Genomic DNA, 12,901 nt, shown 5'->3' with positions numbered 1-12,901 from the left:
TAGGTGCTTTACTTAAATGAGTTGTTAAACATCTTCATTGACAAAATGCTAGTAGGGTTGAGCCACTGAGAGATCATAAGGACCCCAAAAAGGTCCTCAGAACTATTTAATCCCTTCATTTTACATATGAGAGAAGTGATGCCCAGAAAGATGACTTGTTAGATCACCTAGATGATACATAGTAATCTTTGTGTCTGGAGTTCCTCAGAAATAGATGGTTACCTAGACCAGAGCGTGTTGGACCAGACAATCTCTACTGGCTCCCGGCCCCGCTTTAGACCCCCTTCTGCTCTAGGATGCCAGGATTCTTCTCTCCATTTCATATATAAGAGAACCAAAGACCAAAGAGATAAGTAATTCCCTCCTCCTTGAGGCTACTTTGCCCCTTCTTTTCATTCCCACAGATCTAAATCAACTCTTCCCTCAAATTCTATCCCTCTACACTTTGAAGCATGGGGCACGTTGGGGACCAGGACCCACAGCTGTGCCTCAGCGTTTGTCTGTGGTAACACCAGAATGTGGCCTTGCCAGGCCCAGCCTCCACCTCTGCCTTTCACTTCTTGGGGGTGGTGAAAGGGCCTTTATGGAAAAGAAAAGGCATTGTTTGGCGGATTACAAAGGGGCAGGGGACACAGAGGCGGTCTTTAACTGCCTCAGCCTTAGAAAAACAACAGCCCCTTTTCACTGGCAAGTCAAGTTTAGAGAGGAAGAAGCCCAGAGTGGTGGTAAAGACCCAGGCAGAACTTGGGGCAGGATTCAGGCAAGAGACCTCTGTGGGCTCATCTTATAAGCAAAGCAAGAGGGGACCAAGAGTCAGGTGGCCTCTGGAGAAAGCACCCTGGGACTAGATAGTCCCAGTTTCACTGCTGGCCTTGCTGTGTGTCTTTTAACAAATGGCTTCATCTCTCTGGCCTCAATTTCCTCCAATGTCAAATGTAACTTAGCTCACTCCTGCCAGAGGCTGGAGGGGAAGCCCGTTGTCATATAAGAGAAAAGGTTAGACCTGGAGTCAGAAAATCCAGGTTTGAATCTCACATTTAACTCTAGGTCTCCAGACAAGTCACTTGATATGTCTGAGCCTCAGTTCCCTCACCTGTAAAATGGAGAAGATTAATACACTGCTTCCTTTCCCTGGGCAGCTTCAATCTACACACTCATCTATAAAATGAAAATTTGGGACAAGATCATCTCTAAGTTCCCTGTCTGACTCTAAATTCCAGGATATTAAAAGGTCCTTGTCTGAAAAGGGCCTTTCAAACCAATTGGGATTATAGAGCCCTGAGCTGTTATCATGGGTGCAATACTTGATACAAATGTCAGGGGTCATTTGTAGCTTCATATCTTCTGTTGTCTGCACTGTAGTTGAAATTTCCCCGGAAGTCAGGGAGGTCAGGCTTCTTCTAACCCTTGCTGCACACCTCCAAGTAAAGAGCTCTATGCAGAGTGGGAGCCATTCTATGCTGGAGGCACCACCCACCTCCAATCATCCTGAATGCTCTCAGGGCCTTCTCCCAAACTACACTGCAAACAGGTGGCAGTGCTCAGTGAGAAGACAGTACTGACTTCCCCATTCCTAGACCTCACTGGTCCCCTTTCAATAAACAAACAAAAAAATGGGTGTGCTTTTGTTTTTTGGTATTTCAGATTGGTGGCTGATTCTGGTGAGCTGCCCTGACAACTCCTCAAGGCTTGGCTTGGCTGGAGGGCAACCAAGGAAACAGAACTATGGAATGCAGCCTTCTAGCCTTCCAGGTCCAGGGTCAGAGCTGGACGACCTAGGTTGGGTCCTATTTTGCTGGTCTGGGAATTGGCATAACTGGGTCCTCTTCCTGGTTCTTTCCCTGTGAAACCTAGAGCGAGAACTTAAACTTATCAGGACACCATTTGCCCATAAATTCTGCCCACTTCATGTCAAAGGTGCTTCTTGTTATTTTGTGGGAAAGAAAGGGATCATGTGACTATGAAGCTGTCAGATCCTCTGGTGGCTTATCATGGCCTGGAGAGAACCCTGGCTCTGGTGGGTTCTGTCAAGCCGGAAAGGCTTCTAGCACAGACCAGAGACAGCCTGTGCCTGCTGGCCCAGGACTAGCCCAGCCAAGAAAAAAAGATCCCTACCAGCTCTTTGGCCTGACCCATGAAAATGCAAAATGGTCCTCATTCTCAAGTACCCTTCCTGCTTCCTCAGGTAATCATGACCTCAGGTATAGGAAAAGAAGACAGAGAATTCTAGGAATTGAAATTTTTCAGTTATAACCTGATTTGTTCCCACCTTTGGGGCGCTCTGGGTATGGAAAATCTTTTGACAGAGACCAGCAAATCTTGTAATTTCTAGTCTTAGGGAGTTTATAGGATCACATAGTCATAGATATAGAGCAAGAAGGGACTGGGTCCCTTTAATCCAACCCTCTCATTTTGCAGACGAAGAAACTGAGGCCCAGGGAAATGAAGTGATTTGCCCAAAGTTACACCAGTAAGTAGCAGAGCTAGTGTTCAAATTCAGGTCCCTTCATTTAAAATCCAGCACTCTTCTTAATATGCTACATTACATCCACCGACAGCTTTAGTACCTTCCTCTCAGTCAAATAATCATAAGTGTCAGAGACGGCACTTGAACCCAGGTCTTCTTGACTTTCAGGACCAGGTCTCTATCCCATTCAACATTAGTACTCAACAAATCTTTTGTTCTTAAGAATCAGCCCTCAGTATCTCATTTCTGACCCTAGGACTGTCGCAGATCAGTGCAGGTCTTGTATTACTAGGCCTGAGGTTTGAATGCCTTGGTCCCTTTACCAGTGGAGGTGGCAGTGGGGCAGAATGTCTGAGACCCTGGAAAGATTTGTTTGATGTGTACATAACACACACACACACACACACACACACACACACACACAAACTAAGAAACCTAGGCCTGGCCTCTGTCTTAAGCAGGGAGGGATGAATTGTCACCCCCACCGCCACCCCGACTCCAGGGAATCTCCACAAACACTCCTGCAGGGGACATGCCAGATGTCCTCTCTAGGGCACAACTGCCTACTAGGTATGGGGGCACAGATTTGGAGCTCCTTCAGCCAAATCCCAGAATGCCAGAGATAGGAAAAACCTTACAGATCAATTCAACCCCCTCCTTTTACCAGGGAGGAAACTGAGGTCAAGAGAAAGGAAATGATTTGTCCAGAAATTATACAAGCAGTGCCTCAGGCAGGGGCTTTTGACTCCTCATGCAACATTCCCTCCACTGTACCAGCCTTAGGGTGATTTGTTAAGTTATGTCCTATCTCATCTCTAGCCTCATAAAAAAATCAATGGCAGTAAATGTGGTGACTCCTGAACTGAGAAAGTCCAGCTCACATTTAGTACCCTTCAATCACAATGTCCTCCTTCCTGGGTTATTAAAAATGGGACTTCTTTAAATACAGGCTTGTAACAAAGACACTGAACAATAACTGTGTTTTGTTAGATCCGGGAGGAGGGTGGTACTCCTTGATGATGAAATTCTGCACTCAGAAGGAGCATAGGCTCACATTCCAGGTGATAGCAAGAGAATTCTCCCTAGGCCTTTCAAAAGATGCAGCAAGTCCAAAAGAAAACTTGAACTTCTGACTCTTAAGTGAAATGAATGCTGGCCCTGCCTTCCATGCCATACCTGGGCTGGGCAGGATTTAAACCTGATACCTGATTCACATAGTTATCACCCTGGGCAAACAGTGGGGCCCAGTGATGCAGAGTGCAGATCAGCTTGGCACACCCCAATGCTGCAGACTGCAGGCATGACTAGCCACCCAGCCAGCAAGACCTTCCTACAGGCCTGCCTTGGACTCCAAAAGACTAGGCGTAGGAGACAGGTAGCTGCCCACAGCACAATACACAGGGGCTGGGGTAGACTTTCAATGTGACTTTTTATGTATGATTTTTTTAATGTATGTGACTTTTTCTATTTTTGAATGCCAGATGATCTCATTCTTTATGGCATGTAGCAATTTATTTTGTGACAAACCAAGTAAAACGTGACCTGGAATATTCAAAGCTTCCCGTGGAAGGTCACATGGGGGAGGCACAGTTTTCAAATCTTGCCTGGGGCCTGGGACAAATTTCTTGTCCAGATGCCAGGGAGAAAGACCAGCTCTAGCTTATCACAATAAAGTCATAAGACCCATGTTTTAGTCAACAGACCAGAAATTCTTAAATTCAAGTGAATAAGATATCCTTGAAGGCAGTCAGTCACCTTGGGAGGCTACACACTTATTTCTAAGCTGTTCCCATTGTCCAAAACACTTTCAAAACTAACTCCTCTTTGGGAAAGGCCTTCAGAGTTATTTTAGGAGCCCAACGAGAGAATCCATCTGATTCCTTTAGTCACCTCATTTTTTGACACAAGAAGCCAGTACTCAAGATACCTAATTCAACTGTTTGGATCTCCATGACTTTCGTCTATTTCCAAAAATCTACTCCAAAAGCTGAAAATTTGAGCCTCCCCCACACACCTCTCCCAGCTCACTAAAAAGAATATGCTTTAGGTAATCCCAAAGAGGAGTCCCAGAAATGGAAGTTTCCTCTTCCATGTGCACATTGGGTCAAGCACTTTACTATGTGTTACCTTAACGCAAGTGCAAATACAACCCAGGGCAGAAATAAGTATTCCTACAGTGTCTGATCAAAGAGGAAACAGACTGCAGACCTGAAGTGACTTGTCCAAGGACCTATGGCTAATAAATAGCAAAGCAGGATGAGGACCTAGGTTCCTTGACTCCTGGTCCAGGGCTCAATGTCTCTCCTGAATTAGTGTACAGGTAGCCTCCCAAGGTGAAATTCATTCAAAGGAGTATTAAGTTCTGGTCTGTTGACTGAAAAATAAAGTCAGTCTCATTGCTTTGTGGTTATACCTCACAATCTGCTAACTGGGGAGACATACATGGACACATAGGGCAATGATAACACAAGACAGTATGTGATCACTGTGCCAAAGGAAGGGAACAAGTGAGTAGCCCAGAAGATGAAAGGAGGCGGGAAGATCAGTCTAGGCTGTGGTGATGAGGATAGACTTCAAAGAGGTATTGGGCCTTAGAGGGACAACTCAAAGGGTAGGGTCTGGGTCAGTAGGGAATGGTGCACAAGGGCAGAAAAGCACAATGAATGTGTGATGGACAGAAAGCAGTCCCATTTGACTGGTGGATAGTTCATTTAGCAAGAGAGAAGGCTGGGGAAGTAGGTTTGACCTATATTGTGAAGGACCTCTAATGCTAGGTCAAAGAATTTGTACAGCTAACATGAATAGAAGCACTGATCATTCAAAACTATGTGTCAGCCAAAGATCATTAATATTTAGCTTTTGGAATGAAGCATAAGTACTCAGACCCCTGCTCAAAGTGAATGTCTGGGGGCAGCTAGGTGGCGCAGTGGATAGAGCACCGACCCTAGAGTCAGGAGGACCTGAGTTCAAATTCGTTCTCAGACCAGACACTTGACATTGACACTTCCTAGCTGTGTGACTCTGGGCAAGTCACTTAACTCCAATTGCCTCCCCCCCCCCCAAAAAAAGTGAATGTCTGGCTCTGACCACTACCACCACACCAGGCCCTGGGGTGGGGGGAGGAAGAACAGAGAAAAGCCCAGAGTTCTAGGACAGCTGGAGATGATTCCTTCCTGATTCCTCAGAGCTGACTATCACCTCTCCAAGAAGAGCCCATTCTCTGTCTCCCATGGATGCGATGATCAAGAAGATTGGAGGCATCTAGCACTGGAATAGGATACTCTTGGATGTCAGCTAGAGTTTTGACCCTAATTTTTCAACCTGGACAATTAGTATGGCTACACTACCAACAAGCCTCAGGAAACTATGTAAAAAAGAAAAGGCTTGAGAGGCAAGTGGCCCCAATTACAGCACTGATGCAGCTTTGCCTTCTTTGGAGTTTGAAGCAGCAACTGGTTCAGGGGTGGGGAACCTGCAGCCTCGAGGTCCCATGTGGCCGCAGGTTCCCCACCCCTGAACTAGACTAAACCTGCCATGTCTGCCCCTATTGGAAATAAGCCAGAACAGAATAACGAGCCACTCATCATTACTAACTTCGGGCCCCAGCCAGCTTGATGTGCCAGCTCCTGCTCCCCATACCTGCCCACCCCCCACATGATAAGCCTACCTAGGAAGCTGTGGTTCTACCATCTCCTGCCCTCCCCTCCCCTCCCCTCCCCTGCCCTTCCTTCAGAGGGAAGGCTCGGAGGCAGAATTCCTCAGAACACCCACCCTACTGCCCACAGGCCAGTTAGAGACTGGGAAGCCTCATCTCCACAAGAATAGGCAACAACACAGCCCTGTTAAAAGCCTTGGATAGACAACCCAGAGACAGGATTACAGAATCCTGGAATTCACAGGGATCTCAGGGATCATCTGGTCTAAATCATACCTGAATGGGAATCCAGACCTCCACTTGAAAACCTCGAAGCATGGGCACCCAGCCAGCCCCTGAAGCCTCCCATTTCTCTTTTATTCAGTTCTAACTGTTAGGAAGTCTTTCCTTACATGGAGCTGAAACCTGCCCTTCTGCTATGTCCCTTTATTGCTCCCATTTTGCTGGCCAGAACAGGGTGAATCTCCTTTTTTTGTGTGATAGCCTTACAAATACTGGAAAACAGTGATCACGTCCTCCATGAAGTTTTTTCTTCTCCAGATTAAAATCTGAGATAAGATCATAGAATTTAGAGAATAAGGAGTCCATTCTACTCATTTTACAGAGGAGAGAACTGACCTCCAAGGCTTCATTATGGTCACACAGGCAGTAAGTAGGAAAACAGAGATTGGGATTTAGATCCCCTAAGTCCAAATCCAGTCTTTCCACTAAATTTAAATTCTAGCTCTGCAACCAATTAGCTGTGGGCCCTTAGACAAATTATTTCAGTTCTCTGACTCTACTTTCTCATCTGGAAAATGGGAAAATTGGTATCAGCCTGTCTACCTCACAAGACTGCTATGAGGTTGACATAATATACTTTGGAAAGTATTAAAGCACTCCATAGGTACAAGGTATTGTTCTATTACCTCCCAATGCTCTCCATCCTGTTCAATGCTCTGGGTTCATACCTTATTGATGGCTTGGTCAGAGTTTTCTTAAAACTATATTCTGAAGCAAAACTTCTTAAACTTTTTTCCACTTGCGACCTCTTCAGCACTTCTTAAACTGTGGGCCAGAGTTTAAGAAGCAAATAAATCTAAAGCCCTTTTATATCGGCAAAACTGAGCCTCCCTGGCTGATGACAGAGAAGATGATGAACAAAAGTTCATGCTTACCATTTCTTCTGCAGAGTCCTAGCTTTATTCACAGGCCTTGAGCATGAGAACTCTAGAACATACCTAAGAATATTGTGCTGATGCTATAACAGAAGTTAGAACACATCCATGTGTTTCACATTCCTCCTCCATGGCTTGCTCCCTTGTAACCAGAATGCTCAGGAAGAACCACATTGGCAAAGGGGCCAATGGTCTCCAAGCCTTTGACAAGGAGAGAGACTGGGGCTGTGTTTTCACCCATCACTATAGAGAAGCAATAAGTCCTGTTATGTTAACAATTCTACCTCTTCAGAGAAGATCATCTACACTGTGTGGAGGGACTGGACCTCTGATTTTAATGGTCTAGGGAGCTTGCTGCTGAGGAAACTCCTTCCACTATTGCAGGTTGGTGCCTCCTCTGCGACATCTTTGAAAACTGCCTAGTTCTGGGATGTGTCCTAGTGACTAGTCACATGGAGGGAAAACTTGAACCCCAGGGCTTCTTGGCTCTTGCGCAGCTCTCTGGTCCATAGTAACATGCCTTCAATTTGTCATCAAGGGCTAGTTTGCAGAGAGGGTGGGGTGGATTACATTTGGGGTAAATTCCTAAGTTGTTCTGCCAGACTCCATTTTCTCAGTAAGAACCTCTAATGTCCATTGGCGTGTAAAGCCAATGTAAAGGTAAAGTTCACATCTGAAAGCTACTACTGTCCAAGAGCTGGCCTTTCTGTGCTTTACTGTAGGACCACGCATAGAATCTGAGAGCTGGAAAGGGCCTTTGAAGTCTTTCCAGGTCATCTAATCCAACCTCCCAACTCAATGCAGACATCCTCTCTATGAGATCCTTTGAGGGTGGTCATCTAACTTACATAATACTTTGGAAACATGTGGGCAAGTTTTGAGGGTCAGAATGTATTAAGGTTAGCACATGCACTCCACAGTCTATAACACTGGCCATCTCTCTAAAATCGAAGAAGTCTCCAAACCGCAAAAAAGTCAGACAAGCCGAGGGTCAGCTTCAGGTCCTCTGCTGAAGCTGCGGATCACACCCACCCTGGGGCTCCAGGGACAAGCCAAGCCTAGTTCTCACCCAGCAAGAACCGGGTACACCCAACTCCATAGCTTCGCAGAAAAAAACCACCCCAGGTGGCCTCAGACACCTCTCCCTCAGACAAAAATAGCTCTTGGGCAGGGAACAGTTTGAGCTGTGTGGTTGGAGGAAATAGAACGTAGAACTCCCCTCCCCCTTTTGTTTTGGAGTGGGGTAAAACTAAGGTGTACTAAGGTGTGACCAAGTGGGAAGCAAAAGGAGTGAGCTTCTATTAGGGGAAAGGATGGGCAGGTGATGCAGTAGAGCCTGGTAAAGGCTGGGTCGTGTACCCGTCCAAGTTCCTTAAATGACTTGAGTAGGGGTCCGGGTCGGGAATACAGTCTTAGCAGGGTCCAGGGTATGTCAAAGTGTGTGTGTGTGTGTGTGTGTGTGTGTGTGTGTGTGTGCTCTCTGGTTCTAGTGTATGTAAGCAGGCAGACAGGAATGGCCCTACTTCAGCCCCCTCCCTGAGACTGCAATCGCCTTCTCCCAGAGACAAACTCCCAGCCACTAGGTTAGGGGTCCCAGATTCCTCCCGACCAAATGCAAGCAACGCCACTCCCAAGCCTTCTCTGCCCCACTCAGCCTGCTTGCCACAGCAAGCACAGAGGCTCGAACTCACGATCTCCAGGACCATCAGGGCGCCCACTACAGAGCGAAGGAAGCCGAGGTCTGGCCGGAGAGCCCCTATACCAGGCAGCGAGGAACCGGCGCCGCCCTGCACCGGGGTGCTGGTCTGGGTGCTGACTTTGGATGGGAAGTCAGCCATGGGTCCGGCTGCCCTCCAACCCCCAACCTTGGGGGTTGAAGACGGCGGGGACCGATGCTTCGCCTGCGCTTCGAGCTCCGCGTCCCTGCTCCAGGCAGCTGCGGTGGAGGTGGAGGTGGAAGTGGAGGCGGAGACGGCAGCGGCTGCACTCGGCGCCTGCTCTCCCAAAGGGACTGGCCTGGCTCCACGCTCGTTCCTCCCGGGGCGCACAGAGCACGGAGGGGGCCGCCCTACGCTCCTACTCGCGCTTCTGGGAGGCGCCAGGGAAGGAAGGATGCAGGGAGGGGAGGAGAGCCCGGGTGACATACAGGTACTTGCTGATGCTTAGAGTTCCCAGCACCGCCTCCCCTTTTAACTCTTTCCTATTTCTCTGCGCTTGGAGATCTCTGGTGGGGAGTCTCTGGAGCAGGATTTCGCCGTGGAAGCTCCGGGCAAAGGGAAAATCAGATTGGGAAATCTAAGGCAGAGGACAGGGCATTACCTGAACTAGGGGGTTCACCGGAAGAGAAAGAGGAGGCAGGTGTATGGTTGTAAATTCGTTGAGCACGCAAACTTCTTGCGTGCAGCCGCTTGCTGCATCTTTATGTACCCCCCACCCAGCAAAGTGCCTTCCACATAGTAGGAAATGAATAAATCTAGAAGTGAATGTGGTAGTACCCTCCCTGCAGTGCCCAGGAACATTTCACCTAAAAGTCCTTCATTCAGGAAGGCCTACTAAGAGGACAAATTTTGTAGCCAGAGAGAAAAATAACAAAAGTTGGAAGACTTAGGGAAAAGCTATGGGCATGTTGGGGAGATTCTATGTGGGCAATTTATTGGAGGACAAGGACAGGGACTTCACTGTATGAAATCTGCTAACTGAGCCTGCAAATGACTTCTAAAGTTTACTTTGTGTCTCAGGCTTTTGCACAACCTCAGGAGAATTACCTAATTTGTATTAGGAGCAGTCCCAGAACATGTGTGTCAAATACTCCTCGATCTGAAGGGCCAGTTTCAGGACATAATCCTGAAATGGCCCATTTCCTGTTTCAAAACTACAAAGGTTTTCCCTTCAAGTACTAGATGTCTATGACCAAGTACTAACACTGTAGTCTGAGTAATGTCCACTTAAAAAAAAAAAACTCTTGGTTTGTGATTTCATCAGGGTGGGGAATTCTGAATGTGGAAACTGCCTCCACCAATGCAGATGGGCAAATCATCTGTTACTTATGTAACCCAGCTCCCACCAAGGTGGGGTTAAGGAGGGACATTCTTGAAACTATATATGTAAAGGGAGATATGACTCCTGATTAGCATAGAGAATGCTGATCATGATATTATGAATCTATGTAAGAGACTTACTGAGTTTGTTTGAGACAGACTTTAGAAATACACAGCGAAAGAGAACATCCAAGGAAGTGGTAGAGAAAGGTTTTGGAACGGTGGGCATGCATGGGAAGCCATCCCCTTCATGCCCTTGGACTTGTTTCAGGTTCTGGAAGTTGTTGAGAATGGACCTCCTCTAGGTGAGATCATTCTCTCTTTCCTTGTTTGAACTGAGATCCTACTTCATGCCCAACTAAAGAGCTCATTTAGAACTGATGAAAAGTGAAATGAGCAGAACCAGGAAAACTGTTATACATGGTATCGGCAACATTGTATGATGATCAACTATGCATGATTTAGTTCTCAGCAACACAACGATCCAAGACAAATACAAAGGACCCATGATAAAAAACGAACTGATGGACTCTGAATACAAGTCGAAGCATACTTTTTCCGCTTACTTTATTTTTTATATTTTTTTCCTTTTGATCTGTTTCTTCTTTCACAACTGTGACTAATATGGAAATGTGTTTTACGTGATTGCACATATATAACCTATATCATATTGCACATATATAACCTATTTACTCATGTATTTTTTATACTTTCTAATCTATATAACTTCCCCAAATTCTGTTCTCTGTTTTACTTGGATAAATGAGTTTCCTTGCTTTTAGCTATCTGTGATGGTCTTTTGTGTTACTAGCCCTTGGTGGGAAGACAGTGAATGTCAGCTAATGGCTATGTTCCCACTTAGGAGTGATCAAGAAAGAAAGAAGCTTTCCTTCTGGACCCAGACTCATACCGCTGGACCAAAGTTATTTGAAGGGTGGCAGTTAGATATAATTCTAGCCCCATACCCTCTGGGAGACTAGAGGAGATATCTCCCACCTTTGGCTTATCTAAATCTTATCTGCCCTTCACTCTTCCCCAGTTAGTGTGATGACTTTTCTCCAATTCTCCAAAGGGTTGGCCAGACCTTAGATCAAAACTATCTATGCTACCTTCAAACTACATCTATATATTTAGACAACCCACACATATAATTTTTACAGGTGAATAATATCTTATATGGAGGGGCTGATCTGGGGTAGCCAAAGCTGGGCAATTTCTCCTCTAGCCTCCAAGAATAGTTATCAGGCTAAAATTATATGTATCTGCTACCCTCAAATATCTCTAGACTATTACTATGAATTTGGGGCCAGAAGGAAAGCTTCCTTGTTTACTCTTCAGTGAAAGGATAGCCATTGGATAATGCTCACCACCTTAACCCCTCCCCACCAAGAGCTAGTTACACAAAAGACCATCGCTAATAGCTAACAACAACTAAACCTATTTATCCAAGCAAAATGGAGAACAGAATTTGGGGAAGTTATACAGATTTGAAAGTGCCCAAAATACAGAAGAGTGAATGAGTTTTTTAGATGGGTAGGAGGTAGGGCCTCAGTTTAACCAAGAAGGGAAGGAATGATATCACTTAGAGGAGGTCCATTCTTAACAGTTTCCAGAAACTGAAGCAAGTCCAGGGGCATGAAGGGGATGGCTTCCCATGCACCATTCCATTGTCTTTCTCTACCACCTCCTTGCAGGTTCTCTTCTGCCATGTATCTCTGAGGTCTGTCTCAAAAAAACTCATATGTAGTTCAAGGCTGTTCCTCTTCAACCCCACCTTGATGGGAGCTAGATTATATAAGTAACAGATGATTTGCCCATTTGCATTGCTGGAGGCAGTTTCCACATTCAGAATTCCCCACCCTGATGAAATCACCAAGATTTTTTTCTTTTTTCCTTTTTTTTTTAATGAACATTATCCAAACCACACTGTTAGCATTTGGTCTTAGATATCCAAATGCTCCTCTATGTCCACCTCCGTATCTTGGTTCAGGCCTATCCTGTATACCTGAAATACTCTCCCTACCCCAACCCATAACTTCATTTCACCTTTTGAAATTCTACCTGCCTTCTAAGTCCCAACTCAAAATATCCCCTTCTCCAGGGAGCATTCCCTCATAACCACTGCTTCTTCCCAACACAAATCCCCATATCACCACATACCTCACATCAACTGATAGAGATCTTTCCTTCTTGAGACTACACACAGCAATTTTAAACTTCTTTTACCAGACTTATAAACTGTTCTATAGTGTCATGTAGTAGATAAATTGATATGGAGTCAGAAAATGTGTCTTTAAATCTATTTTGCTACTTATAACCTGTGTAATTTGGAGCAAATCATTCAAATTCTTAAGATTTAAGTATTTTCATCTGAAAAAAATGAGGGTATTGGACTAGCTGGGCAGCTCTAAGGTCCCTTTCAGATCCAGGTCCTAGGAATAGTTTTGTGTGTGATAAAGACCTGGTGCAAATGCAGAGGGTCTCAGATGATAATGGCACCCAAAGGTGGAGGACACTAGGGAGCAGAAGGAATCTCTCCACTTAGAGAGTACTAAGGAGTTGCATCTGGGAGAATCATGATGAT

The 12,901-nt window shown here is 45.7% G+C and overlaps 1 protein-coding gene across 1 annotated transcript in view; it reads right to left on the bottom strand.

Annotated features, from left to right (window-relative positions):
- The window catches only part of PLLP (plasmolipin), a 35,187-nt gene extending 25,866 nt beyond the window's left edge, over positions 1-9,321 (bottom strand). The window contains exon 1 of the mRNA XM_027869388.1: positions 8,971-9,321. Coding sequence (XP_027725189.1) covers positions 8,971-9,117 — 147 coding nt within the window. The 5' untranslated portion in view covers positions 9,118-9,321. The remainder of the gene's footprint in view (positions 1-8,970) is intronic.
- Positions 9,322-12,901: the final 3,580 nt, after the last annotated feature.

Source organism: Vombatus ursinus, unplaced genomic scaffold (genome assembly GCF_900497805.2).
Source record: "Vombatus ursinus unplaced genomic scaffold, bare-nosed wombat genome assembly UNPS02014793.1, whole genome shotgun sequence".
Classification (NCBI taxonomy): domain Eukaryota; kingdom Metazoa; phylum Chordata; class Mammalia; order Diprotodontia; family Vombatidae; genus Vombatus; species Vombatus ursinus.
The sequence above is the reverse complement of the archived record's forward strand: the minus strand, read 5'-3'. Positions and strand labels throughout refer to the sequence as shown.